General features: G+C 35.7%; 1 protein-coding gene across 1 annotated transcript in view; it reads right to left on the reverse strand.

The window, feature by feature from the left end:
- The window catches only part of SLCO6A1 (solute carrier organic anion transporter family member 6A1), a 101,669-nt gene that overhangs the window by 43,029 nt on the left and 32,095 nt on the right, over positions 1 to 26,545 (reverse strand). The window contains exons 7-8 of the mRNA XM_068534855.1: positions 13,983 to 14,127; positions 6,089 to 6,284 (exon numbers count right to left, since the gene is read on the reverse strand). Of these exons, the coding sequence (XP_068390956.1) occupies positions 6,089 to 6,284; positions 13,983 to 14,127 (341 nt within the window). The remainder of the gene's footprint in view (positions 1 to 6,088; positions 6,285 to 13,982; positions 14,128 to 26,545) is intronic.

Consider the following 26,545-nt stretch of genomic DNA (forward strand, 5'->3'; position numbering starts at 1 on the left):
TCTGAAGTCTGATATTAATATATTTATTTCAGCTTTCTTTTATTTAGCATTTGTATGTTATAATTTTTTCATCTTTTTACTTTTAAACTACATGTCATTATTTATTGTAGGTTTCACGTAGACTGAATTTAGCTTGGGATTACTTTTTAAAATAATCTGACGATTGTTGCCTTTGAATAGGTAGGTTTAGATTAGGGATCAATGAATATTTTCTGTAAGGGGCCAGATAGCAAATATTTAGGCTTTACAAACCTTGTACTGTCTGTTGTATATTCGCAGGCATCTGGAAGCTGACTGTGATCCTCCCCAGAGACTGGGGAAGACATCAGACACCACCTTTGCCTTCTCACTCCAGCCCACTACGAATGGCAAGTCCTCCTGGAAGGAGCATGTACATATGTCTGGCACCCCAGCTTTTGTGACTGCTGCCCAAGGAACAGGTCCCTGGATCACTTGGCTCTGACAGCCAGTGGGGCTTGTATTCATGAGTCCCAAAGGACTGTAAACAAAAAAGCAGTTATTAATGGGCACAGGGGCACTCCACTTGCAGCTATACACTCAGGCTTAGTACAGAGGGAGCAGGCAAAAAAAGCCCATCTCCCAGTTTCTCTCTAAAAGCATCCTAACTATGTATTCTCCCCTCTACTGCCTGAGGATCTGGCTTCCAATCTCCCTGTATCTAAGTGCTGGCTGCAATCCTCCCCTTTGGGACACTGACAGGTCTTGGCACACCCTCAACTACTGGGGGCCACTAAAAACAAAGAAGACAGCCTGAACAATCACAAAGATTTGATAGACAACCAAGAACTCAGGCCTGGTTGATCAATAAGGCTTATCTAGTCATTATAATTATAGATAAGGTTATCGTTATAGATAAAGTTCATCTAGTTATTACAGTTATAAAAATAAATATAACTACAATAATTTGTTTATAGATACACAAGATAAAAAGATATAAATTTTAACATCAAAAACATAAAATGCAGGAGGAAAGAAAAATGTAGAGCTTTAGTATGCATTTGAGGTTGTTATCACCTTAAAATAGACTGTTATAAATATGTTTTATATAAGCCTCATGGTAACCACAAAACAAAAACCTATAGAAAATACACAAAAGATAAAGAGAACGGAACCTAAGCACTAAAGAAAATCATCAAATCACAAAGGAAGAGCAAGAGAAGGAGGAAACACAGGAACAACAAAATAGCCAGAAAACAATTAACAAAACGGCAATAAGTACATACCTGTCAATAATCACTTTAAATGTAAATAGACTAAATTCCCCAATTAAAAGACACAGAGTATCTGAATGGATTAAAATAACAAGCCCCATATATATATATGCCCCATAAAAGAGACTCACTTCAGATGTAAGGACACACAGACTGAAAGTAAAGCGATGGAAAAATATATTACATAGAAATGGAAACCAAAAGAAAGCTGGGATAGCTATACTTATATCAGACAAAACAGACTTTAAGACAAAGACTGCAAGAAGAGACAAAATAGGTCATTTTATAATGAAAAGGGATCAATCCAACAAGGAGATATAACACTTGTAAATATTTATGCACCCAACACAGGAACACCTAAACATATGAAGCAAATATTAACAGACCTAAAGGGAGAAATAGACAGCAACACAATAATACTAGAGGACTTTGATGTCCCACTTTCAGCAATGGATAAAACATCCAGGCAGAAAATTAATAAGGAAACATTGAACTTAAACTCCAGGTTAGAACAGACAGACTTAAAAGACACCTACAGGACATTCCATCCAACAGCAGAAGAATACACATGTTTCTCACATGCACATGAAATATTCTCCAGTGTAGATCATGTATTACATGACAAAACAAGTCTTCATAAATTTAAGAAGATTGGAATTATATCAAGCATCTTTTCCAACCACAATAGTATGAAACTAGAAATCGTTTACAAGAAGAGGACTGGAAAATTCACAAATATGTGAAGATTAAACAACATACCACAAAACAACCAATTGGTCATAGAATAAATCAAAAGAGAAATGTAAAAATACCTTGAAATAAATAAAAATGAAAATATACCAAAAACTAATGGGACATAGCAAAAGCAATTCTAAGAAGTGGTTCAGCCATTATGGCAAACAGTATGAAGTTTCCTCAAAAAAACTAAAAGTATAACTACCATATGACCTAGCAATTCCACTCCTGGGTATATATCCAAAGAAAATGAAAACACTAATTCGAAAAGATGCACGCACCCCATTCAATGTTCATAGCAGCATTATTTATGATTGCCAAGATATGGAAGCAACCTAAGTGCCCAGCAACAGATGAATGGATAAAGAAGATGTGGCACATATATATATATATGATGGAATATTACCCATAAAAAAGAATGAAATAATACCATTTGCAGCAACATGGATGGACCTAGAGGGTATTATGCTTAGTGAAATAAGTTAAATAGAGAAAAACAAATGGCTCTATGTTATCACTTATATATGAAATCTAAAAAATAAAACAAATGAATATATATAACAAAACAGAAACAGCCTCACAGACACAGAGAACAAACTACTGGTTACCAGTAAGGAGAAGGAAGAGGGGAGGGGCAAGATAGGGGTATAGGAATGAGAGATATAAACTACTATGTATAAAATAAATAAGCAATAAAGACATATTGTATAGCACAGGGAAATGTAGCCATTATTTTATAATAATCTTAAAAGGGTTATAATCTATAAAAATATTGAATCACTATTTTGTACACCTGAAACTAATATAATATTGTAAATCAACTAGTTTTCAGTAAAAAAGCAATTTTAAGAAGTTCATAGCAATAAAAGTTTACACTAAGAAAAAAGAAAGATCTCAAATAAACAATATAACTACACCTCAAGGAATCAGAAAAAGAACAAACTAAGTCCAAAATTAGTAGAAGGAAGGAAATAAGGATGAGAGCAGAAATAAATGAAATAGAGACTAATACAACAGAAAAGATCAATAAAACTAAGAGTTGTTTTTTTAAAAGATAAATAAAATAGATAAACTTTTAGCTAGACTTGCCAAGAAAAAAAAGAGAGGAGTCAAATAAATGAAATTATAAGAAAGCAGAGACATTACAACTGATACACTACAAATACAAAGGTCATAAGAGACTACTATGAAGAATTATACACCAAAATTTTTTCTTGCTTGCTTGCTTTCATCATTCATGCTCTTCTGCTTTCTCTGGTTTTGAGTACTTTATGAGATTTCATTTTCTCTCATCTGTTAGCATAGCAATTATACTTCTTTTTAAAAACGTTTTAATGATTTTCCCTAGAATTCCCAACATACATTTTCAAGTTACTTAAGTCTACTTTCAAATAACATTATACCACTTCATTGGTAGTTCAGGTACTTTATAACAAAGTATTCCCAAATCCTCCCTCCCTTTTTATAAGACTGCTGTCATTTATTTCACTATCCATAAACTATAATTACTGAATACCTTAATGCCATAATTATTTTGAAGAGTTATCTATTATACCTATTAAAATGATAAAAATAAAAGAACATAGTCTACCTTTATTTATTCATCTCTAATGCTCTTTGTTTCTTTATGTGAATCTACATCTAACTCATGTCATTTTTCTTTTTTCTGAAGAACTTCTTTAAACATTTCTTGCAAAGCAGATTTACTGGTGACAATTCCCTTATAATTTGTTTATCTGAGAATATCTTTATTTCTCCTTCACTTTTCAAAGATAGTTTCATTGCATACAGCATTCTAAGTTGACTTTTTTTTTTCCAGTCCTTTAAATATTTCATTCCACTCTCATCTTGCTTGCACTGTTTGTGAAGAGAAGTCTGTTGTAAATTATCCTTGATCCTCTATAAGTTTTATTTCCTCTGACTTTTTTTCAAGACTTCGATTTTGATTCTGCAGTTTGAATATGATATGCCTACATGTAGATTTTTTTTGGTATTTATCCTTCTTGGTATTCTTTGAGCTTCCAAGATCTGTGGTTTGCTGTCTGTCATTAACTATGGAAAATTCTCAGCCATTATTACTTCACCTATTTCTTCTGTTCTTTTGTCTCCTTCTTCTCTTTCTGGTCCTTCCACTACATATGTGTTACGTCTTTGTAATTGCTCCACAGTTCTTGGATATTCTATTCCAGTTATTTGCATTCTTTTTTCTCTTTGCTTTTCAGTTTGAAAGGTTTCCACTGACATATCTTCAAAGTCATTAATACTTTCCTCAGTTCTGTACAGTCTACTGATGAATCCATGAAAGGGACTCTTCATTTTATTATAGTGTTGTTTTGGCTTTCTAGAATTTACTTTTGATTTTTTTCTTAGAGTTTCCATTTCTCTGCTTGCATTACCTATACTTCTTTCATGTCGTCCACTTTTTCCATTAGAGCCCTTAGAATATTAATCATAGTTATTTTATGTTCCCAGTCTGATCATTCCAAAATCTCATTTCTTTTAGAGCTAACAACAAATGTTACTAATTATCCTTCACCTGAGACTATCTTTCTTTCATTTTCTTTCTTGAAGGATATTTTCACTGGATAATAAATTATGTGTTAGCAGTTCTTTTCTTTCAGGACTAAAGATATTGTTCTACTGTTTTCTGAACCCATGGTTTCTGATGAGAAATTCACACTTATCTGTATTACTGCACCCATAAATATTATTGTAACATTCTTATTTGATAATGCCAATATCTGGATCCCCTATGGTCTGTTCTATCGTCTGTTTTATCTAAGAGTTTTTGGCCATGTCTTTGGCCTGCTGGGTATTTTTTTAATGCAAGACCCTTGCCTACAACACTTTATAGCTTTGTATGATATTATGTTTCTTTCGGAGTGTTAAGTCTGCCTTTCTGCTGCTACAGCACTGGCTGACCAAATTAATCCAATTAGAGACAAATTAATTCCTGGCTGGGTTATAGTACTTTAGGGAGGCCCTCACTCTTAGGTCTTAACCTTACAGAGGTATCAGTTGAGAACATGGTATTCACCACGGTTGCTCCCCAACTGCACAATCTAAAGTTGAACTCTTATCTATAGAGCATCACAAGACTGGTGAAATTTTTCTCTGCCTTTTACAAGATTTCTACTTGATTTCAGCCTCTTAGCTTCATAATTCAGCAAATGTATTGAGTGAAACCCCAACAGAGTGTTATCTCATTTGTCTACCTCTCTCCTTACTGATATCCTGTCCCACTCCATGTCCTAATTTTTGTCTCTTTAGGCTCAAAGGTCAGTCAAAAATTTGTGCCAGTTTTTTGTCATCTTACTAGATGCTTTTTGCCCAGACACTTTGCCAGAATTGCCAGCTTCTTGCCAATGTCCAGAAATAGTAAATATACTCAGGGTAAAAAGTAACTGCAGAAGATTGCTTCTCCTCACAAGGTTTGCCTTTCTCCAGGATTTTGGTCTTTAAATTCCTAGTTGCCTAAACAACTGTCTGATGCCTTTAAACACATTTTTAAAATGTTATTCAGCTTTTCTAGGTGTTCTCAGTAGGAGCATTGGTCTGCCATAAGCCACTTCATTGTAGCTCAAGTGTAAGTCTTGTTTTCTTTACTTAGTTTACTTGCTTAGTCCTTTGGTTTCCAATTCCAGTTCTGTTTCTCTTCTTTAACATCAATCTCTGCCCAGTTCTTTGAATTTTTGCATGTTTAACTTAAAGGAGACATTACTCATGCATACTTTCAGATGTCTTCAGTTCCATTCTTTGATAAGAAGGCAGACATACCAATTCAAAAACAAAGGTAAGACTGGCTTTGTACAGACAGTTAGTATGGTCTCCTAGTTGCTACTCACTTTAATACAGATTTCTAGTTCTGGGTTCTGATTCATTTCATTATGTTTTTTTCCTGTAGACTATATGAATGCATAAGCAGTCATACCACAAGCTATCATGATATTTCTGCCCTTAAAGTGAAAGGTGAACTATGCTTTATGTTTCTTTTACATGTTCAATAATGCCAAGAATGATATGAGCATATTAGGGTTACTGGATAAATAATTGTTAATCAACTAAGAAATCTATTGTTGGGATTAGATGTAAAAATCTCATAAGTATAAAAGTATATTTACCCGCCATAATCTTCAGTGATCCCAGCAAATGGTATTGAATCACAGTGTACAAAAATTACAAATGCAAGCAGTACAAGTGTTACAGCAGATGTAACCATTACAAATCTCATAAGGCCTTTACAAGACATTTGTAACTTGGAAATAATGATACCTCCCAGAATCTGGCCAAGAGCACCTCCTGGAATTAAAACAAGTCCTAAAAGAAAGGAGGAAGAGAAAACACAGTTAAAAAATAGTCAGCTAAAGACAGTACAGAAAATTCATACTTTGAGGCAATCCCCTCTGCTCTAAACATATAGCAAACATAGATTTAACTAAGAGACTGAGACAAAACTTAAAGGCATGATATTAATAAATACCTCAACAAACCCTGAACCCTAAGAGAAATACAAATTTGTGAGTGGGGCTGAAGCTATAGGCCTAAAGGACCTAGAATAAGAGGCTCCACAAAATGTTTTACAGCAGTTGTGAGAAATACAATAAAAGGCGTACTGGAGGAACAACATTTGAAAATTTGTAGCTAAGAATGAGAAATTTCAATAATTAAAGAAATATTAGCCCTGGGAATAAAAGTGCACTCCAATTACTGAGAAAGAGTAAAAATAAATAAATATTAAATCACATAAGGTAATAAGGTAAGGAAATTTCATAACATCAAGATTAAAGTGTAAATTGTAAAAGCTTCCAGAGAGCCTGTAACTTGCAAAAGAATTATAATTATAGCTAATTTTTTAAAAAGATAAAATTAATAAACTAGACCAAACACACATACACAATCCTGAGGAGTGGGGTTAGTAAACTGCAAGTGAGTAGTGAAAATTTCCTAAACCAACTGAGGGGGATAAAATGAATAAAAAATGAGTCCATTGAGAGAGGACAGAATAGTGGGGGAAAAAAAGAAGCAAAAGAGAAGTGTAATAAACAAAATGTACAATTAAAAATTTAAAAATTACTTAAATATGTCAGAATTTACAATAATGATAAATGGATAAAACAACTATTAAAAAGACAGAATATTGGGCTTCCCTGGTGGTGCAGTGGTTGAGAGTCTGCCTGCCGATGCAGGGGACACGGGTTCGGGCCCTGGTCTGGGAGGATCCCACATGCCGCGGAGCAACTGGGCCCGTGGGCCACAACTACTGAGCCTGCGCGTCTGGAGCCTGTGCTCCGCAACAAGAGAGGCCACGATAGTGAGGGGCCCGCGCACCGCGATGAAGAGTGGCCCCCACTTGCCGCAACTGGAGAAAGCCCTCGTGCAGAAACGAAGACCCAACACAGCCATAAATAAATAAATAAATAAAATAATAATTAAAATCAGCTGATGTTAATAAATATGTCAATGTGAACTTGAAAAAAAAAATTAAAAAAAAAAAAAGACAGAACATCAAATTTGATATTTTTTAAAAAGGAAAGCTTGAAAATAAAGCAGTGAAAAAACATGTACCATGAAATTGTAGATCATGAACATGTATATACCTAATGACAATGCATAAAATAAATTATGTAAACACTGCCTAGATTTCAAGAAAATTAAAAATCTGTAAACAAAGTGTTCTAACTCAGCTTTCTCAGAGACAGAGACTTAGTTAACAACACTATTAAAGATATGGAAAGTATTAATTGATTTGAACAAGCAGTTATTTAAAAAGAGAAATAAGAGCCTATGTCTACAAACTAAAAATCTCTTTTCAATAATTCATGGCTTAAGTAAAAATATGCTGATGAGAATTAAAAATGCTTAGAACTGAACAATGATACAAATTACATCTAAATGTATGAGATGCTACTAAAGAAAATCTATAGCTAATGATACCTCCATTATAACTTGTTAGGAGAACTAAATGAGTTAATATTTAAGTGCTTAGAACAGTGTATAGTCACATAGCAAACATTATATACGAGTGTCTGTTAAAAGGTAGAATTTACAGACAAATTCATTTATTAGAAAGCAAAAAAGTACACATAGTGTAGTGGCAATGTTTATTAAGAAAATTGTGGGAATTGGAAGTGAATCAGAGGGTGAGCAACAAGGCTGCAGTTAAGAAGTCAAGAAGAAGTAAACCACATTTTACCTCATAATCTCAGAAATTAAGGGCAGTAGGTATGACTGAAAGCAAGAGTGAGGTAGACTTAAAAAACAAGAGGATTGGATGGCTGTCTATATAAAATGTTTGATCCCCAATTCCTATCCCTACCCACAGTGCCAGACAACCCTAGGTTTATTCAGTTTGAACCCAACAACTATAGAGTTAAGAAAACCAATTACGTCTGTGAGCAGAAAACTGAGAACACAACTCGGCTGAGAAAGTATTGGCTGTCAGGCTTATTGCCCTAGGCAATAAGAAAATACTGGACACGGGGAGTTCAAAAATCAAATAGCTGGGTCCTTGAAAGACTACCCTAAAAGGACACAAAACAGTTGAAAATTCAACTGCAAAGCACAGAACTTCCAATCAACTTCTTATGTAAATAACTTTATTGGTGTACAGAAAAATACACAAATCAATATTACACATTTGATGAATTTTCAAAGTGAACATAACTACGTAACCACACCCAGGTAAAAAAAATCAAACATTACCAGAAGGCCAGACGCTCTTTCATGCACTTATAGGATTTTATAAAATATGAATCATAAAGTATGCATACATTATGGCTTCTTTTATTGGACATGATGTTTGAAAAATCCACCCATGTTTTTGTATATAACAATACTTCATGCCTTCTCTATTCTTGCTGAATAGCATTCTAGTATATGCATACAGCACAACTTATTTATTCACTGTGATGTTGCAAATTGTGCTGCTACTTTAAAAATTCATGTATATGTCCTTTTGTAAATGTTTGCATTTCTGTTGGGTATACTCTTAAGAGAAGAACTTATGTTGGGTATATAACTAGGAGTTGAATTCCTGGGTCAGGGGATATGTATAGATTCAGATTTTTATGATACTGCCAAACAGATTTATAAAATGATAAACCAATTTACATTCTCACAGTAGTGGATAAAATGTCAATTGCTCCACATCCATGCCAACATATATCTTTTTCATTTTAGCAATTCTGGTGAATGGGTAATAGTATTGCATTGTGATTTTAATACGCATTTCCCTGAAAAACCACTGAAGGTGAGCACATTTTCAGATGAATATTGGCCAATTGATATCATCTTTTATATAATGTCTGTTCAAGTCTTTTGTCCATCTTTATTGGATTATCTGCCTTTTTATTACTGTCAGATTTTTTACATATTCTGGACACAAACACTTTGTAGAATATTTCTATTGAAAATGTTGTTTTGCATGCATTTTCACTCTTCATGCTGACATGTGATGAACAGAAGTTCTTAATTTTAATGTAATAGCACATTTTTTTTCTTTATGGCTATGTAATTTGTGTCCTCTTTAATAAATCTTTGTCTTCTCCAAGCCATGAAGATATTTTCCTATGCCTTATTCTAAAAAGTTTCATTGTTTTATCATACACATTGAGATCTGCAATCCATCTAGAATTGGTATCTATGTATGTAGTGAGGTAGAGGTCAAGATTTGTCTTTATTTAAATGTACTATAACTACTACTCTATTTATTGGGCAACAATTCTCCACTACCCTCTGATGCTGTATATCCTACAAGTAGAAGTACTGACTGCTTTTTGTTTTATATTTTCTAGGATATTTCTATAGTGAACATGCTTGGATGTGGTGGCCCCCAAGCTGTAAGCTTATTCAGCTTTCTGCTTTCCGGAGAACTGCTTGTCTCTTTCTTGGTATGCACTCCTGACGCTGCGGTATTGAGCGTAAAAAAGGAAAATGGCTTGCGGCCAGTTTCGTTCCAGGTGCCTGCTCTGGATCTAAGAGCCCCTGGTTGTTCCCCAGAAGAAGGACGTGCTGCCCTAAGGGGGAAGTCTGTATCTCCAGAGAATGGCCCATAAAGCATGCTGACGCATAGATAGTGGCGACAGAATTATGTGGAAAACAAGGTTTACTGATTTATTGTCTAATATTCGTTCCATACTAAACCTATATATACATTCATGCTCTTTGAATAAACTTGCCTTGTAACCATCAGTTGTCTTGGCCCTTCTGATCCCATACTGGTGCTTTTCAGTTTCTTACCCCTCACCGCCAGGAACTTCTAGCTTTCTGCAGCCGGTCTGCGGCACTTGGATAAGCAAGATAGATCCCCTTTTAGAGCACTTTTGTTGTGGCTTCACTACACAAATGCTGTGGCTCCAATTTCAAAATATAAAATAGGTAATTATTTTACCTATTTTAGGCTTGTACTGTATATGCTCTAAATTCCAAAAGTGATACTGGAATACATAAATTGCTACCCCTGCTCCTCAAGTATGGTCCAACAGGAACAACATAGAATCTCAGGAGGAAAAAGGAAAGTCCCAACTCTCATTATGGACTCACATGAAGCAGAAGTAGTAAGAATTGCAGTATCTCAATTCAACAGACCTTATGTTCAGTGAAAAAAGTTACCAGGGGCTTGAGGTTTACAGTGGATTAACCACCAATTGAATTCCATTGTTCCTATAGCCCTGGATGTTCCATACACTGTGATGTAACTAAATTTTTGGCACAGACCGATGGCACTGGATATGCTGTCCTGGACATTGCCAAAGTCTTCTTTTGCATCCCTCTAGCACCCAAAGAAAAAGACTAATTCTCATTCATGCTACAAGGCCACAAATATACATTTGCAGTATTCCCTCAGGAGTACCTAAATTCCTCTTCCATTTACTACAAGGGGGCAGGTCAGGATTTATTGTGACTACCACTACACTATGATGCCCAAAGCTTTCAGTGATAGATGTTATTCAGTTGGCTGTAGGGTCAGAAGCCTGACTCAATGGCTCTGACTCTGGTATTAGCACACCATCACCAGCAAGGGTGACTGATCAAGCCTAAAAAAATCCAGAAGTCTGCTCATCGAGTTTTGGGGGGATTCTGCAGACAAAATCACAATGCTCTATCACTCTGGAAGTTAAGGAAAAATTGTCTCCCTTCCCCCAACCAAAAGCCAGCCTAGCATCACTTTGGGTTCTTGAGTATTAGAGACAGTAGCCGATTCACTTGGGCATTCTCTTTGGTCTTGTATACCAGCTAACCCAGAGGCCTGCACTGGATGCCAATCCGCAAGCTGTGGTATGCTCCCTACTTTGAGGTACCACAAACCTAATGACCTATTTGAGCTACAAGGCTCCATGACTGATGATTTTGTTTGCTGGAGCCTATGGAAAAGGGAGGAAGTCCCCTCTCAGAAGCATCATTGGTTGTATAGGACTCACCGACTCGCTGAAACAGGTACATTTAAAAGCAACTCTTAGCTTACTGCTGGCCCCTTGTCACAACGAAAGCTCTGACCCACAGAGACTCTGTGATTCTGTGGACTGATATTCTCAGTTTAAGATGAACCAAAATAGACTCACCACTAACCATTTGACAAGCCTTACTTGTCAACTGGAATTGGTGTGTACAAGCCATGGGGGTGGGTCACAGAGATCTTCAAATGATTAAAGAAACACCACCAGTAGATCACCAGTAGCCCTCAGAAGACAGTGGAAATCTCTTTTAAATGCACTTACTTTTGGTTACTCAGGGAAGATTTCCAGAGGGACTACTGATACATTATTTATATGTACCCTGAGGGCAGTTATCTTTATTACTCTAAGAGTAATCCAACTAGAAAAGGTGGTACAAAATTTGTCCCTAATTTTAGTTGAAATAATCAATGACACCTCATCCCTGGAAAGCACTCTGGTCAGCCTCAGTCACTGATCAGCATTGTTATGGATGACAGAATTGCCCAAAACTTCATCCTTGCAGGCCAGGGTAGAATATATGCAATTGCTAATGCATTCTGTTATCCTTGGATTAATACCTCAGGCTAAGTGGAAAGGTCAATACGGAAACTTTAGGAGAAAGCCATCTTGCTTTCTAAGGTAGACCCTGAGGGCCAAGAAATTTGTTCAGCTGGCTTGGTCCAGGAATTTGCCAGCATGATTGAGGCCAATACTGCAAGTGGCCTTATCCTGTTCTTTGGAGTCCTGTTGATATGAGCCTTAATTAAATACTCTATGAAACAAATTGAACGGGTTTAGTCCCTATCTCTATTAATTAGATTAATCAGAGTGTCAAACAATGTGGTATACCTGTGGAAAAATCTGTCATGGCCCCTGAAACTGTGTCATGTTTGGCTTTTGGACTATGCACAGTCTGACAATGGTGTGCCCTTTATCACAAAATCTACTCAATAATAGGCTGATAGTCAATGTTTTTGCATACCTTAACATTTGTTTTTTATTTGGCCCACATGTTTTATGCTCCTTCTTTTTTTCCTTTCTTATTTTTTTAAATTATTAGTAAAAATTTTCAAATAAATATACTCATTTACTATTCTTTTACTGGTTACCTGCAAGTTACAGTATGCATCTCTGACTTTTTATAGCATAAAATAAATGATCACATTTACCATCTTTCCATTAATGCTGGAACCTTAAAACATTTAGTTCCATTTGCAACCTCTTTTGGAGAGCCAATTCTCAATATCTAGTAAAATTGATGTACACAATAGCAATGCCTCTTCAATGTCTAAATATAGATCAACTTTTACAAATGTGCACAAGAAGACATGTACAAGTCTATTTGTTACTGCACTGTTTGGAAAAGTGAAAAAGTTGGGGGCAACTTCATATCCTTTTATATGATATGGATAAATAAACAGTATTCATAAAATAGAATCCCACAGCACTGTTAAAATGCACTAAATAGAGATCAACATAAATCGATGAACATAATTTCAGATGAAAGTAACAGAAGAGTACATACAAAATGATATATGAATTTTAGAAACAGATTGTATGTAAGTAGGTACATAAGAGGTAAAAATATATAAATATGAGAGAAGGATGAACTCTAGCTTTAGAAGAGTTGTTACCTATGGGGAAGGAGGGAGAGAAATGGGATAAAGAAGAGGTACAGGGGCTTCCCTGGTGGCTCAGTGGTTGAGAGTCCGCCTGCCAGTGCAGGGGACATGGGTTCGAGCCCTGGTCTGGGAAGGTCCCACGTGCCGCGGAGCGGCTGGGCCCGTGAGCCACAATTACTGAGCCTGCGCGTCTGGAGCCTGTGCTCCACAACAAGAGAGGCCGCGATAGTGAGAGGCCTGCGCACCGCGATGAGGAGTGGCCCCCGCTTGCCGCAACTGGGGAAAGCCCTCGCATAGCAACGAAGACCCAACACAGCCAAAAATAAATAAATAAATTTATTAAAAAAAAAAAAAAAAAAAGAAGAGGTACAGAAGTCTTACAAGGTTTTATGTGTTAAAAACTATTGATGGGCTTCCCTGGTGGCGCAGTGGTTGAGAGTCTGCCTGCCAATGCAGGGGACACGGGTTCGAGCCCTGCTCTGGGAGGATCCCACATGCCGTGGAGCGGCTGGGCCCGTGAGCCACGACTACTGAGCCTGCGCGTCTGGAGCCTGTGCTCCGCAACAAGAGAGGCCGCGATAGTGAGAGGCCCGCGCACCGCGATGAAGAGTGGCCCCCGCTTGCCACAACTAGAGAAAGCCCTCGCACAGAAACGAAGACCCAACACAGCCATAAATAAATAAATAAATAAATAAATAAATAAATAAATAAATAAATAAATAAATAAATAAATAAATAAATAAATAAATAAATAAAACCAAAAAAACCCAAAAAACTATTGATGCAATGATGGCAAAGTGCTCATATTTTAAAAATTTCAGCAATAAGTACTTAGATATTTAAAGTTTAAGCAAATGCTACTACTCCTTCTACTTTCTGCTTATTTGAAATAGTTCATAAATACATATATGAAAACTTTACATAAAAATTTCATAACGAGTACGAGTGGAAATGTCTACCTGCAAGTGTAGTTGCTTCACTGGGTGTTAATATAAACTGATTTTCTATGTATATAGGCAAAAATTCAGATGCTCCAATCATAACTAAAGATTCTGAAGCTCTGGACAGGGATAGGTACACAAACATTGGATTCTTGATCAGAATCTGAAATAGAAATAAGTTACATATGAATTACTTTATTTTGTTAGGTAAAGAGGAATAGATATACCCACTCGCATGTTAATGACCAATCCACAAAAAGTTTAGCTTTCTCAATCTTAACTGAAAATACATATATATGTATATAAAAATTGAAATATAAATTTAAAATTCACCAATAGACACATACCATAAAAGACATGTAGTGTTTTAACCATTTTTATTTGTTATTTGATCTCCATACCACCGATAATTTTTATTTGGGGATCTGGCAGTTTGCTAGAAATGCTAGAACTAAAACATTAACCTTCAAACTAATTTCTGGATTTCCTAGATATGTATATATCTTTGAAACTATTTAGTGGTGTTTTATATTTGTATATATTTTTTAACAAACTTAAAATTTCTTTTTCTAGCCCTAAACACAATTTCTAAAATCTAATCATTTTCTGCATATTCATCAAATTCATCTTCTGAGGGCTATTTAACATTACATAGTGTAATTCCACAATATTTATCCACTCCCAAAGGGTTAAATGCTTAGGCTGACTTCAACTTCCTATTGGCACAAACAAGGCTACATTAAACATCCCTGTGCAACCCTTAAGGAAATAGGATAGAGTGTCTTTGGAAGTTCATATCCTAGAAAGGGATTGCTAGGGCATTGGAATTCGGTGTACTTCATTCCATTTTTTCTCCAAATCTTTTCTCCAGAATTATCAGTTTATATTCCCACCATAATATAAGATAGTTCCATTTTCTTCATGTAGCAACTGATATTTTCTAAAATTCATCAGATCAATATTTCTTTTTTTTTTTTTTTTTTTTTAATTTATTTATGGTTGTGTCAGGTCTTCGTTTCTGTGCGAGGGCTCTCTCTAGTTGCAGCAAGCGGGGGCCACTCTTCATCCCGGTGCACGGGCCTCTCACTATCGCGGCCTCTCTTGTTGCGGAGCACAGGCTCCAGAGGCGCAGGCTCAGCAATTGTGGCTTACGGGACTAGTCGCTCCGCGGCATGTGGGATCCTCCCAGACCAGGGCTCGAACCCGTGTCCCTCGCATCGGCAGGCAGACTCTCAACCACTGCGCCACCAGGGAGGCCCAGACCAATATTTCTGACTTCACATCCCCTTCCAGAACTTTGCTATTCTCCAAGAAAGAGGCATTGAACTTGTAAAGGGCTTTACGACCGCCTCAGCAAAGCAAGTAATGCTGCATGACTTCTGAGGTTGGGTCATAAAAGGATAGTATGACTTCTGCTGGGAACTCTCACTCTCTCAGGACTCTGGCCTTGGAACTTGGTTACCATGTTATGAGAAAGCCCAGGCCAGATGGAGAGGTGATGTGTGGGCATTCCAGCAAACAGCCAGGATCAAAAGCTAATATCTGAGTGAACAAGTCTTCAGATGACTCCATCCCCCAGACTTAGTTCACTACAACTGACCACAAGTAGAGCTGAGAAGAGTAAGCCCTGCACAAATCACAGCATCATGAGCAAAACGGATGCTCTAGTATTTTAAGCCACTAAGTTTTGGGGAGGTTTGTCATGTAGCAATAATAACTGGCACACCCCACATAATCACGAACACTTTAACATTGGCTGGCTTTCAAAATTTTTCCATGCTGATGAATGTATATTATTACAATGCTATATTTTGTATTTCTCTAATTTCCAATACAACTGAGCATTTCTTGATATAATTCTTAGCTATTTAGGACTATTTTGTGTGTATGAACTGGCTATTTGTATGTTTATTAGGCTTCCTGAAATTCTTGTGTAGATTTTCCAAGAATTCCTTGTTTATTCTAAATATTAATCTCTTGTTGGATTTAGGTATCTGTCGCCCACCTTTTACAACTGTTTATAGCTTCCTTCATTGAACAGAAATCTTTGACTTAATGTAATCTAATCCATAAATTATAAGCCCATATTTGACGCTATTGGGAATCTTGTCTAACCTTTTCCTACCTCTATGTCACAAGGTATTTCTTTCATTTTAAACATTAACTTTGTTGTTTTTTCTAGTCACATTCTATTAACCTAGAAATCACCTTTTTGCATAACATGAAGTAGAGAGCCAACTTCATTTTACCAAATAGAGAACGAAGTTAGTCATCACACCTATTGAACAATTATCCTTGAAGTGCCTCTTCTATCATATGACAGGTTCTTAGATACATTAATCTGTAGCTGTGTTCTTTATTCTGTTCCACTGGCCTATTTATCTGTACTGAGAAAATGCTACCTTTTTTTTTTTCACTGCTAAGGCTTTATAGCCTGTCTTAATGTGTACGAGGATCAACACTCTTCGTTTTACCTATTCATGCCCTTATTCTGCCATAATAATTTTAGAATCAATTTGTCATTTACTAAAAAAATAAAATTCTTGCCATAGTGATTACATCACATTGAATTCATAGATTATTTGAGAAAGAAATCACATATATGAAAATTGTCATTTTATCCATTAAATTGTATATCTCTCAACTTATCCTAGTCTCCTCTAATACTGTTACATGAGTTTTAAATTTTTTCATGAAGTTCTTGAGTAGTTCTGAATTATTTATAGTTTTGTGATTACTTTTTACTTTATCTAATTTTAAAAATAGATATTTATGAATAGTCTTATTTGAATATTTTATTTTTTAAAATTTTATATTTTTTATGTTGCACATTCAGATACTGCTCAATTAGTGGATTATACCTCTTTTATAGGTCCTTCTAGTTCACAAATGTTGATTTATTCATAATAATTATTGAGAATTGACTATTAAGCACAGTCCTTATTCTAATGAAAGTTATGGCAATATTCCATGATTCTGTATGAAATGGAAGTCTGTATTAGATATAACAAGCAAAACAAGAAACAGAAAATCTGGTTTTTTGTCTTGGCTCTGCAACTGATTTTTGGAGTAACAATAAGCAAATCACAATCTCTACATATCTCATTTTCAGCAAGTATTGTGTAATAGTAGATAGAGCAATGGCCTGAGAGTAAAACACATGAGGTATTCTTATATTCTTAACCTCAATTCGGCCACCTGTATATGTGTGTGTGTGTGTGTGTGTGTGTGTGTAAGTGTGTGTCCAAAGACATACATGTCTTTGGAAAAGTTACTCATCCTCTTTAAATTACTGGTTCATCAACTGTAAAGTAGAAATGATAATACCTATATTTATGGTGATTATGAGAATTGCATATATGTAATAATTTATATAATTTCTGGCACATAGTAGGTGCCCAGTAAAGAATATACATCAGTTTCATAATTTATAAAATAAGAGTAATCACATGAGATTACTAAATTTGTTGTTTGTAAACTTGAGTTAGCCTTAAATCATTTGGAGGGCAATTATAAAACATATATTGCCAGGTCCTACTTCCAGAGTTTCTGATTCAGTAGGTCTGGAATGGGGCCTAAGAATTCACATTTTTAACAGATTCCCAAATGATGATGATGATGTTAATCTGAGAACCAATGCATGAGATAATTTTTCTGTTTATGCTGTTTAGGATTAAAATGAACAGACTCAGTGGCTAATTCAGTTGATGCAGCTTATCATAATGTTACACAGAAAGTAAGAAAGCCCAAACACCCTCTCAGTAGCTAAACAATTCAGCGCTCGTAAAGAAATAGAACCATCATTCAGAATAAGATGGCAGCCTATCTTGTCTGCTCAGTAGTGGGAGTTCCATTGCTTTATCTTGATTGCTTCAAAGGCCCAAATATTCAGTTTCTTTCTGTCAGCTTATTGTGTCTATGTCTGCTTCTATTTTGGCTACTGACTATTCTCTCTCCATTTTCTTCTTTATCTCAATGGTCTTTGCTCATTCATTTTCTCTATGTCAATTTACCAAAGCTATGTTGCTTGAGTTTCCCTCTCTTTCTCCTACGTATATACTCCCCAAGAGAGAGGAACTGACTAGATTAGTTAGTTTACAGCAAGGTGTCTCTGTTGGTCATTGTTCTCAAGATATGACATTTAATAGGTTTTGAGGAAATCTAAAGATTACTGTCTTGGACTCAAGTGCTGATCCCAGATCTACTTTTGGCTAGGACATTTGGAATATGTCATACAGGGCAAGGCAACTAATGCACAAGGAAACACTTCTGGGCACTTTATTCAGAAAGGGACTGTGAGCATAGCAAATACTCAGAATACCATGGATTCTCTTCCAGGTGTTCCTGCTTAAAAAAAATCAACCCATTTCTTTTCTTAGATATAAAATACAGGAGTCAAAGAAGAAGGCCAGATATACAAATCGGTATCCAAGTGGTTTCATGTAGCAAAATTAGGCTTAATTCTGGTAGTTGTTGATACACAAAGGGAGAAACTGAATTAGTTCTGCACAGTAGGAGACAGTTCTGTGCAACAGCCATATCTTGCAGTACTGTGGATCTTAGCCCTAGTCCATCACAGAGTCTGCCAACAACTAGGGTCTTTACTACACCAGAGGAGGCTCATGCTGGTCTGGAACTTCAAACTAGGTTAGGTACTTCTATATGTGCTTACTTAGTTGGAGTCTGAAACAAGAGCAGGACCAACAAAATATAAAGTATTAGGTATAGAGGCCTCAGAAAAGTAGGCTGAGGTTCAGGAGAGGGATCAAGTAGCAGTGGGGTACAAATGTTAATGAAGAAATCGCTGTAGAGGAATGTTGCAGAGAGGAAACAGTTCCTGAATATGGGTCATATGATGTCACAATTAATTCTGGAAGTTTTTTCTTTCATGAGGTAGAAGCATTAATCTACTTCCTACCCTAATCCAGGTTGCATGATGGGAGACACTGATCCTGCCAGTAAAAAGGCCTTGGTGTCTATGGACAAATAGAAGGAAAACGTAAGTTGAGGAGGACACCAATAAATTTTTAACTTCTCAAGTGTCTTACCTGATTATTTAACTTCTCACCTGCTCTGGTCTTGATTCTTTATGGTACACAGCTATAATTTGCCATAGAAAATAAGTAATGGTTATCTTTTTGCTTATAGCATGTTTTTAAAAATGTTTCAGCTTCCCATGCTGGAATCTTACCTAGTCTGCTTCCATGAACACCAATTTATTTTAAGTAAAACCTAGCAGACAACTCAGAGATTAAAACCAGTATATAATGTCCTGACATAAATACAAGTGATATATTTGATTATGTTTTCTACAATAGTAATTAATTTGCCTTCAAAGGAAAGTCAATATTTTGACTACCAATATTTGACTACCAAAATATCTAAATAATTTGGACACTATCTTCTTTGATATAGTCTGTCATCTATCAGCAGTCACACAAGCAATGAAGAATACCCCATATTCATTTGGTCCTTTATAGTCACAAAGTTCTTTCATATTATAATACTCATTGACACTTCTTTGTTCATTGGAGTCCTGGTATGTAAATGTCTTCCTGGGTAATAAGGGATGAGACAAGCATGAGATGAAGAAAAGGAGGGTGAACGTGTTCATCTCTCTGCTCCACACATTTAAAAGGAGATTTTCCCCTATGAAATTTTATTCCTTACATGCTTGCAGTGAGTGTTAATTTCATTAATTTTTCTTTTCCATGATTTATTTCCCTCACTTCCAAGTATTATGTTTTCGTTGTTTTAAAATATGTTTCTAGTCCATTATACTTTTATAGCCATAGCTAAATAGATATTAAATTTATTCACTCTTCTACTTTCTTTTCTTCAAGCTTAATCCCATTTACTTTTACAGTTACAACTTTTCACCTCATGTACATTATAACTTTATAAAAATGTTAAATATTTTGTCTCTTCTAGCTTTTTATCTTTTATTTTACTTATGTCTATTTTATTTATTTTAAAAGTATAAAAATTGGGGAAGAGATCAAGATAGCAGAGCAGGAGGACACTGGGTTCACATCCCCCCCACAAACACATCAAAAAATACATCTACATGTGGAAAAATTCTCACTGAAAACAACTGGAGACTGGCAGAAAGACTCTTCTACAACCAAGGCTGTAAAGAACTATCCACACAGAATCAAGTAGGAAGGGAGGAGAATGATCAGGTCGGGACTTACACTCCTAGGAGGGGACAGAGAAGAGGAGAGAGATTACTATGGGCTCAGAGAGCCTCCCTGGAGAGTGAGGGATTTGAACCAAATATTGAGTATCCCAGCCCTGGTATTTGATAGTGGGAAGACAAGTCCCCATAGCTGGTTAGAAGACCAGTGGAACTTACATGAGAGCTGTAAGAAACTGAGACTCTACTCGTAAAGAGTGTGCACATGCTTGTTCACTCCCCAAAAAAGATGGTGGAAGCAGACTGAAACTGCCTGGGGCTCTGGCTGGTTTCCTATCACCACCCCAGCGAGTACCCCAGCCCCTTTAGCTCCAGCGCAGTTCCCCACTAGGGTGAAGGTTACCACTGTCTTGGACAGTGCACACTTGGTGAGGACATAGCCGACTTGGACCCAGCACTGCATCTGAATGGGGTGAGGGTGGTCACGACTGATACTCATGGAAGTTGGTGGATCGGGAGCTGTCTGGAACACTGACTGATGTGCAGAGACCACCTTGGCACATGCCCTGGCCCACACTGGGCACCTGCTCTGGCCCCTCTTGCTTCAGCACTACTACCCTCTAGGGCGAAGGTGCCATTGCAGGGAAGGGGGAGAGCACACACCTACAGGGAACAGAACCAGCTCAGACCCAATTCTCAGAGCTTCTCCTCCAGCACCTCAGGACACGATCTCACCCCAGATAGTGTGAGGATGGCCACTGAGCATAGGAGAAGCCCTGGCTCACCCCTGACTGGCTCTAGCCATGCTATCTCCAGCCCCACCTCCCACCAAGGTGATAGCTGCCAGTGTACCCTGGCAAAATACATGACCCATGCACACTTTAGATCCAGCTCTCCCACCAAAGGCACTGGGAACACACAGACTGCACAGGGATGCTCCCACACAAGGACACCCTTGCAAGACTGGGAGAGTTAACTGTTTTACCTAATTTCATAGACATTCAGGAGAAAGTTAAACAAAACGAGAAGACAAAAGAATTTGTTTCAAATGAAATAACAAGAAAAAAACTCTGAAAAAAATAATTAATGAAACAGAAATAAATAATTTACCAGATAAAGATTTCAAAGCATTAGTAATAAGAATGCTAACTGAACTTGAGAAAAGAATAGATGAACATAGTGAGAATTTTAACAAGGAAATTGAAAGTATAAAAAGAATCAGAGCTGAATATGAGAACTGAAATGAAAAACACACTACAAGGAGTTAACAGCAGACTAGGGCATACAAAAGAATGCATAAGTGATCTAGAAGATAGAATGATGGAAATCACCCAATCAGAACAGTAAAAAGAAAAACAAATTTTAAAAATGAGGACAGTTTGAGGGACCTCTGAGATTTCAACAAGCATACTATCATTTGCATTATAGGAGTCCTAGAAGGAGAAGAGAGAGAGAAAGGGGTTGAAAATGTATTTGATGAAATTATGGCTGGAAACATCCTGAACCTGAAGAAGGAAACAGATATCCAGGTACAGGAAACACAGAGAGCCCCAAAAGAGATGAACCCAATGATATCTACACCAAGACGTACAATAATTAAAATGGCAAAAGTTAAAGATAAAGAGAGAATTCTAAAGACCAGCAAGAGAAAAATAAAGAGTCATGTACAAGGGAGCCCCCATAGATCTATCAGTGACTTTTCTGCAGAAACTTTGCAGGCCATAAGGGAGTGGCATGATATATTTAAACTGCTAAAAGGGAAAAACCTACAACCTAGGATACTCTACCCAGCAGGGTTATCATTCAGATTTAGGGGGAGTTAAAGAACTTTTTAGACAGAAAAAAACAAAAAGAAATCGTGAATACTAAACTGACCCTAAACAAAGTGTTAAAGGGTATTGTCTAAGTGGAAAAGAAAAGATTATAACAATAAGTAAGAATTTATGAAAAAGGAAAAATCCCACTAGGAAAGGCAAATATATAGTAAAGGCTATGGATCAACCACTTAAATAAGCTAGTATAAAGATTAAAAGACAAAAATTGTAAAATCAACTATAATACAATAAAGAGTTAAGGGATAAATATGGAAATGTAAATATGCCATCAACAATACAAAACATGCATGGGGGAGTAAAAAATGTAGATCTTTTAGAATGTGTTTGAATGTAAACAGAGAACAGCTTAACACAAGTAGATAGTGTTATAGGTCAGCACATATGAAGCCTGTGGTAACCACAAATCAAAAACCTACAATAGACGCACAAAAACTAGAGAGGAAGAAATACAAGTATACTGCTAAAGAAAATCATAAAACCACAAGGGAGAAAACTAAAATAAGAAGAACAGAGAAGAATTATAAAAACAACCAGAACAAGTAATGAAATGGCAATGAGTACATACCTATCAATAATCACTTTAAATGTCATTGGGAAAATGCTCCAATCAAAAGATAAAGGTTGTCTGATTGGATAGAAAAAACAATATCCATCTATATACTGCTTAGAAGAAACTCACTTCAGAGCTAAAGACACACATAGACTGAAAGTGAGGGGATGGAAAAAGATAGTTCATGCAAATGGAAATGAAAAGAAAGCTGGGGTTACAATACTCATATCAGACAAAATAGATGTTAAAACAAAGTCCATAATAAAAGACAAAGAAGGTCATTATATAATGACAAAGGGATCAATATAAGAAGAGGATGTAACATTCATTAACATATATGCATGTAACAGACGAGCACCTAAATATACTAAGCAAACACTAACAGACGTAAAGGGAGAAGTTAATAATAATATTAGTAGGGGACATTAATACTCCACTTACATCAATGGACACATCATCCACACATAAAATCAATATGGAAATGGTGGTCTTACATGACACATTAGTCCAGTTGGCTTAATAGACATCCATAGGACATTCCATCCCAAAACAGCAGATATACATTCTTTTCAAGTGCAAATGGAGTGTTCTCCAGGTCAGATCAGATGTACGCCACAAAGCAAGTCTCAACAAATTTCAGAGGACAGAAATTATATTGAGCATTTTTTCTAACCACAGTGGTATGAAACTAGAAAACAATTACAGGAAAAAACACAAATTTGTGGAGACAAAAAAATACTACTAAAAAACCAATGGGCCAATAAAGAAATCCAAGAGGAAATCAGAAAATACCTTGAGAAAAATGAAAATAAAAAGACAAATTTCCAAATCTGTGGGATGTGACAAAAGCAGTTCTAAGAGGGAAGTTTATAATAATACAGTCCTACCTGAAGAAATAAGAAAAATCTCGAAAACGAACAACCTAAACTACTACCTAAAGGAATTAGAAATAGAAGAGCAAACAAAGCCCAAAGTCAGCAGAAGGAAGGAAATAATAATGACCAGAGAGGAAATAAATAAAATAGAAACCAAAAAATAATAGAAAAGATCAACAAAACCAAGAGCTGCTTTGTTTGCTGTTTTTTTTTGAAAAGGTAAACAAAATTGATAAGCCTTAAGCCAGGATCATTAAGGAAAAAAGAGAGAGGATCTAAATAAACAAAATAAGATATGAAAGAGGAAAAATTATAACCAATATCACAGAGATACAAAAAATCATAAGAGAATACAACAAATCTGACAGCCTAGAAGAAATGGATAAATTTCTAGAAACATACAATTTTCAAAACTGAATCAAAAAGAAACAGACAATCTGAACAGACTGATTACTAGTAGTGAAATTGAATTTGTAAGAAAAAAACTCCCAGGAAACAAGTCCAGGACCAGATGGCTTCACAGGGGAATTCTACCGAACATATAAAGAAGAGCTAATACTTATCCTTCTCAAACTATTTCAAAAAATTTAAGAGGAGGGAACACTCCCAAATTCATTCTACAAAGCTACCATTACCCTCATACAAAAATCAGATAAAGACACACAAAAAAGGAAAATTACAGGCCAAAATATATGATGAATACAGATGCAAAAATCCTCAACAAAATATTAGCAAATTGAATTCAACACTATATAAAAGGATCATACACCATGATCAAGTGAGATTTATTCTAGGGATGCAAGAATGGTTCAATGTCCACTAATCAATCAATGTGATATATCACATTAGCAAAACAGCATAAAAATTGTGTGATCATTTCAATAGATGCAGAAAAATCATTTAACAAAATTCAACATCCATTCATGATAAAGTTTCATCAAGGTGGGTATAGAGGGAACATATCTCAACATAATAAAGGCCACTTAGGACAAACCCACAGCTAACATCATACTCAATGATGAAAAGCTGAAAGCTTTTCTTCTAAAGTCAAGAAAAAGACAAGGATGCTCACTCTCTCCACTTCCATTTATCACAGAATTGGAAATCCTAGCCACAGCAATCAGACAAGAAAAAGAAATAAAAGGCATCCAAATCAGAAGGGAAGAAATAAAACTGTCTCTATTTTCAGATGACATGATACTACATATAAAAAACCCTAAAGTCTTCATCACAAAACTGTTAGTTCTAATAAATGCATTCAGTAAAGTTGCAGGATATAAGATTAATTGATGAAGAAAATTGAAAATGATGCAAAAAAATGGAAAGATATCCTATGTTCATGGATTGGAAGAATTAATATTGTTAAAATGTCCATACTACCCAAAGCAATCTACAGAATTTAATACAATCCCTACAAAAATACCCAGGACATTTTTCATAGAACTAGAACAAATAATCCTAAAATGTATATGAAACCACAAAAGACCCTGAATAGCTAAAGCAATCATGAGAAAAAACACTCATGAGAAATAACACAATTTATTACATAAATTGCAGTAATATTTTTTCAATCTGCCTCCTAAGGCAAAGGAAACAAAAGCAAAAATAAACAAATGGTATCTAATTAAATTTAAAAGCTTTTGCACAGAAAAGAAAACCATTGACAAAATGAAGAGATAACCTACTGAATGGGAGAAAATATTTGCAAATAATCTGGATGATAAGGGGTTAATATCCAAGCTATATAAATACCTCAGAAAACTCAATATTAAAAAAAACCCAAATAACGCAATTAAAAATTGGGCAGAAGACCTGAATAAACATTTCTCCAAAGAAGACACACAAATGGCCAACTGGCACATGAAAAGATGCTCAACATTGCTAATCATTGGTGAAATGCAAATCAAAACCACACCTGTCAGAAAGGCTATCAACAAAAAGATCACAAATAATAAATGTTGGCGAGGATGGGTAGAAAAGGGAACCCTAGTACACTGTTATTAGGAATGTAAATTGGTGCAGGCACTACGGAAAACAGTATGGAGGTTCCTCAGAAAACTAAAAATAGAACTACCATATGATCCAGCAATTCCACTCCTGGGTATATATCCAAAAAATTCCAAAAACACTAATTCAGAATGATAATGCACCTCAATGTTCATCACAGCATTATTTACAGTAGCCAAGATATGGAGGCAACCTAAGTGTCCATCAACAGGTGAATGGATAAAGAAGATGTGGTATATATATATATATATAACTCAGCCATAAAAATGAACAAAGTTTTGCCTTCTGCAACAACATGGATGGGCCTGGGGGATATTATGCTTAGTAAAATAAGTCAGACAGAGAAGGACAAACACTGTATGGTATCACTTACATATGCAATATAAAAACTAAAACAAACAAATGAATATAACATAACAGAAACAGGCTTACAGATAGAACAAACTAGTGATTACCAGTGGGGAGGAGAAAGGGGGAGGGGCAAGAGGGGGTAGCAAATAAAGAGGTACAAACTACTATGTATATAATAAATAAGTTACAAGAATATATTATATAGCACAGGGAATATAGCCAATATTTTATGATAACTTCAAATGGCATATAATCTATAAAAGTATTAGATCACTATGCTGTACACTTGAAACCATATAATATTGTAAATCAACTACATTTCAATAAAAATAATAAGCTATAAAAATTATCTTTACTGACATGTTAATAAAACTCTTTTCTTTCCTTACTTGTTGAATTTTCTAAAATATATCACACCACGCAAGAAATACAGTAATAGTAGGGAGAATCCATTTAAAAATACCCACTTCTCTGGCTCCCTTTATTAAAAACTCATGACAAGTAAAGAAGACTTTAAAAAAAACCCAAAAACTATGTGTAGAAAATCAGGAGGTGTGTATTTCAACCAACTATTAGTAAGTCTTATAATGATGGTGATATATTTTACTGGCTGGAATGATCTGTTTGCTGGAATGATTTTCCATTAGTCCTTATATCAGGAGCTTCTAAACAGTCATTGGACTTCAGGCAAACAATACCAACTAAGTGTCATGAACCAGGAGGTACTGAACTACAGGATTAATAGAGGAGAAAGACAATAGGCCTCAGGAAATGAAGTTCCTCACACTAGTCTTTTTAATTTTCTTATTTTATAGTTGATAACCCAC

This window comes from Eschrichtius robustus, chromosome 2 (genome assembly GCF_028021215.1).
Source record: "Eschrichtius robustus isolate mEscRob2 chromosome 2, mEscRob2.pri, whole genome shotgun sequence".
Classification (NCBI taxonomy): Eukaryota; Metazoa; Chordata; class Mammalia; order Artiodactyla; family Eschrichtiidae; genus Eschrichtius; species Eschrichtius robustus.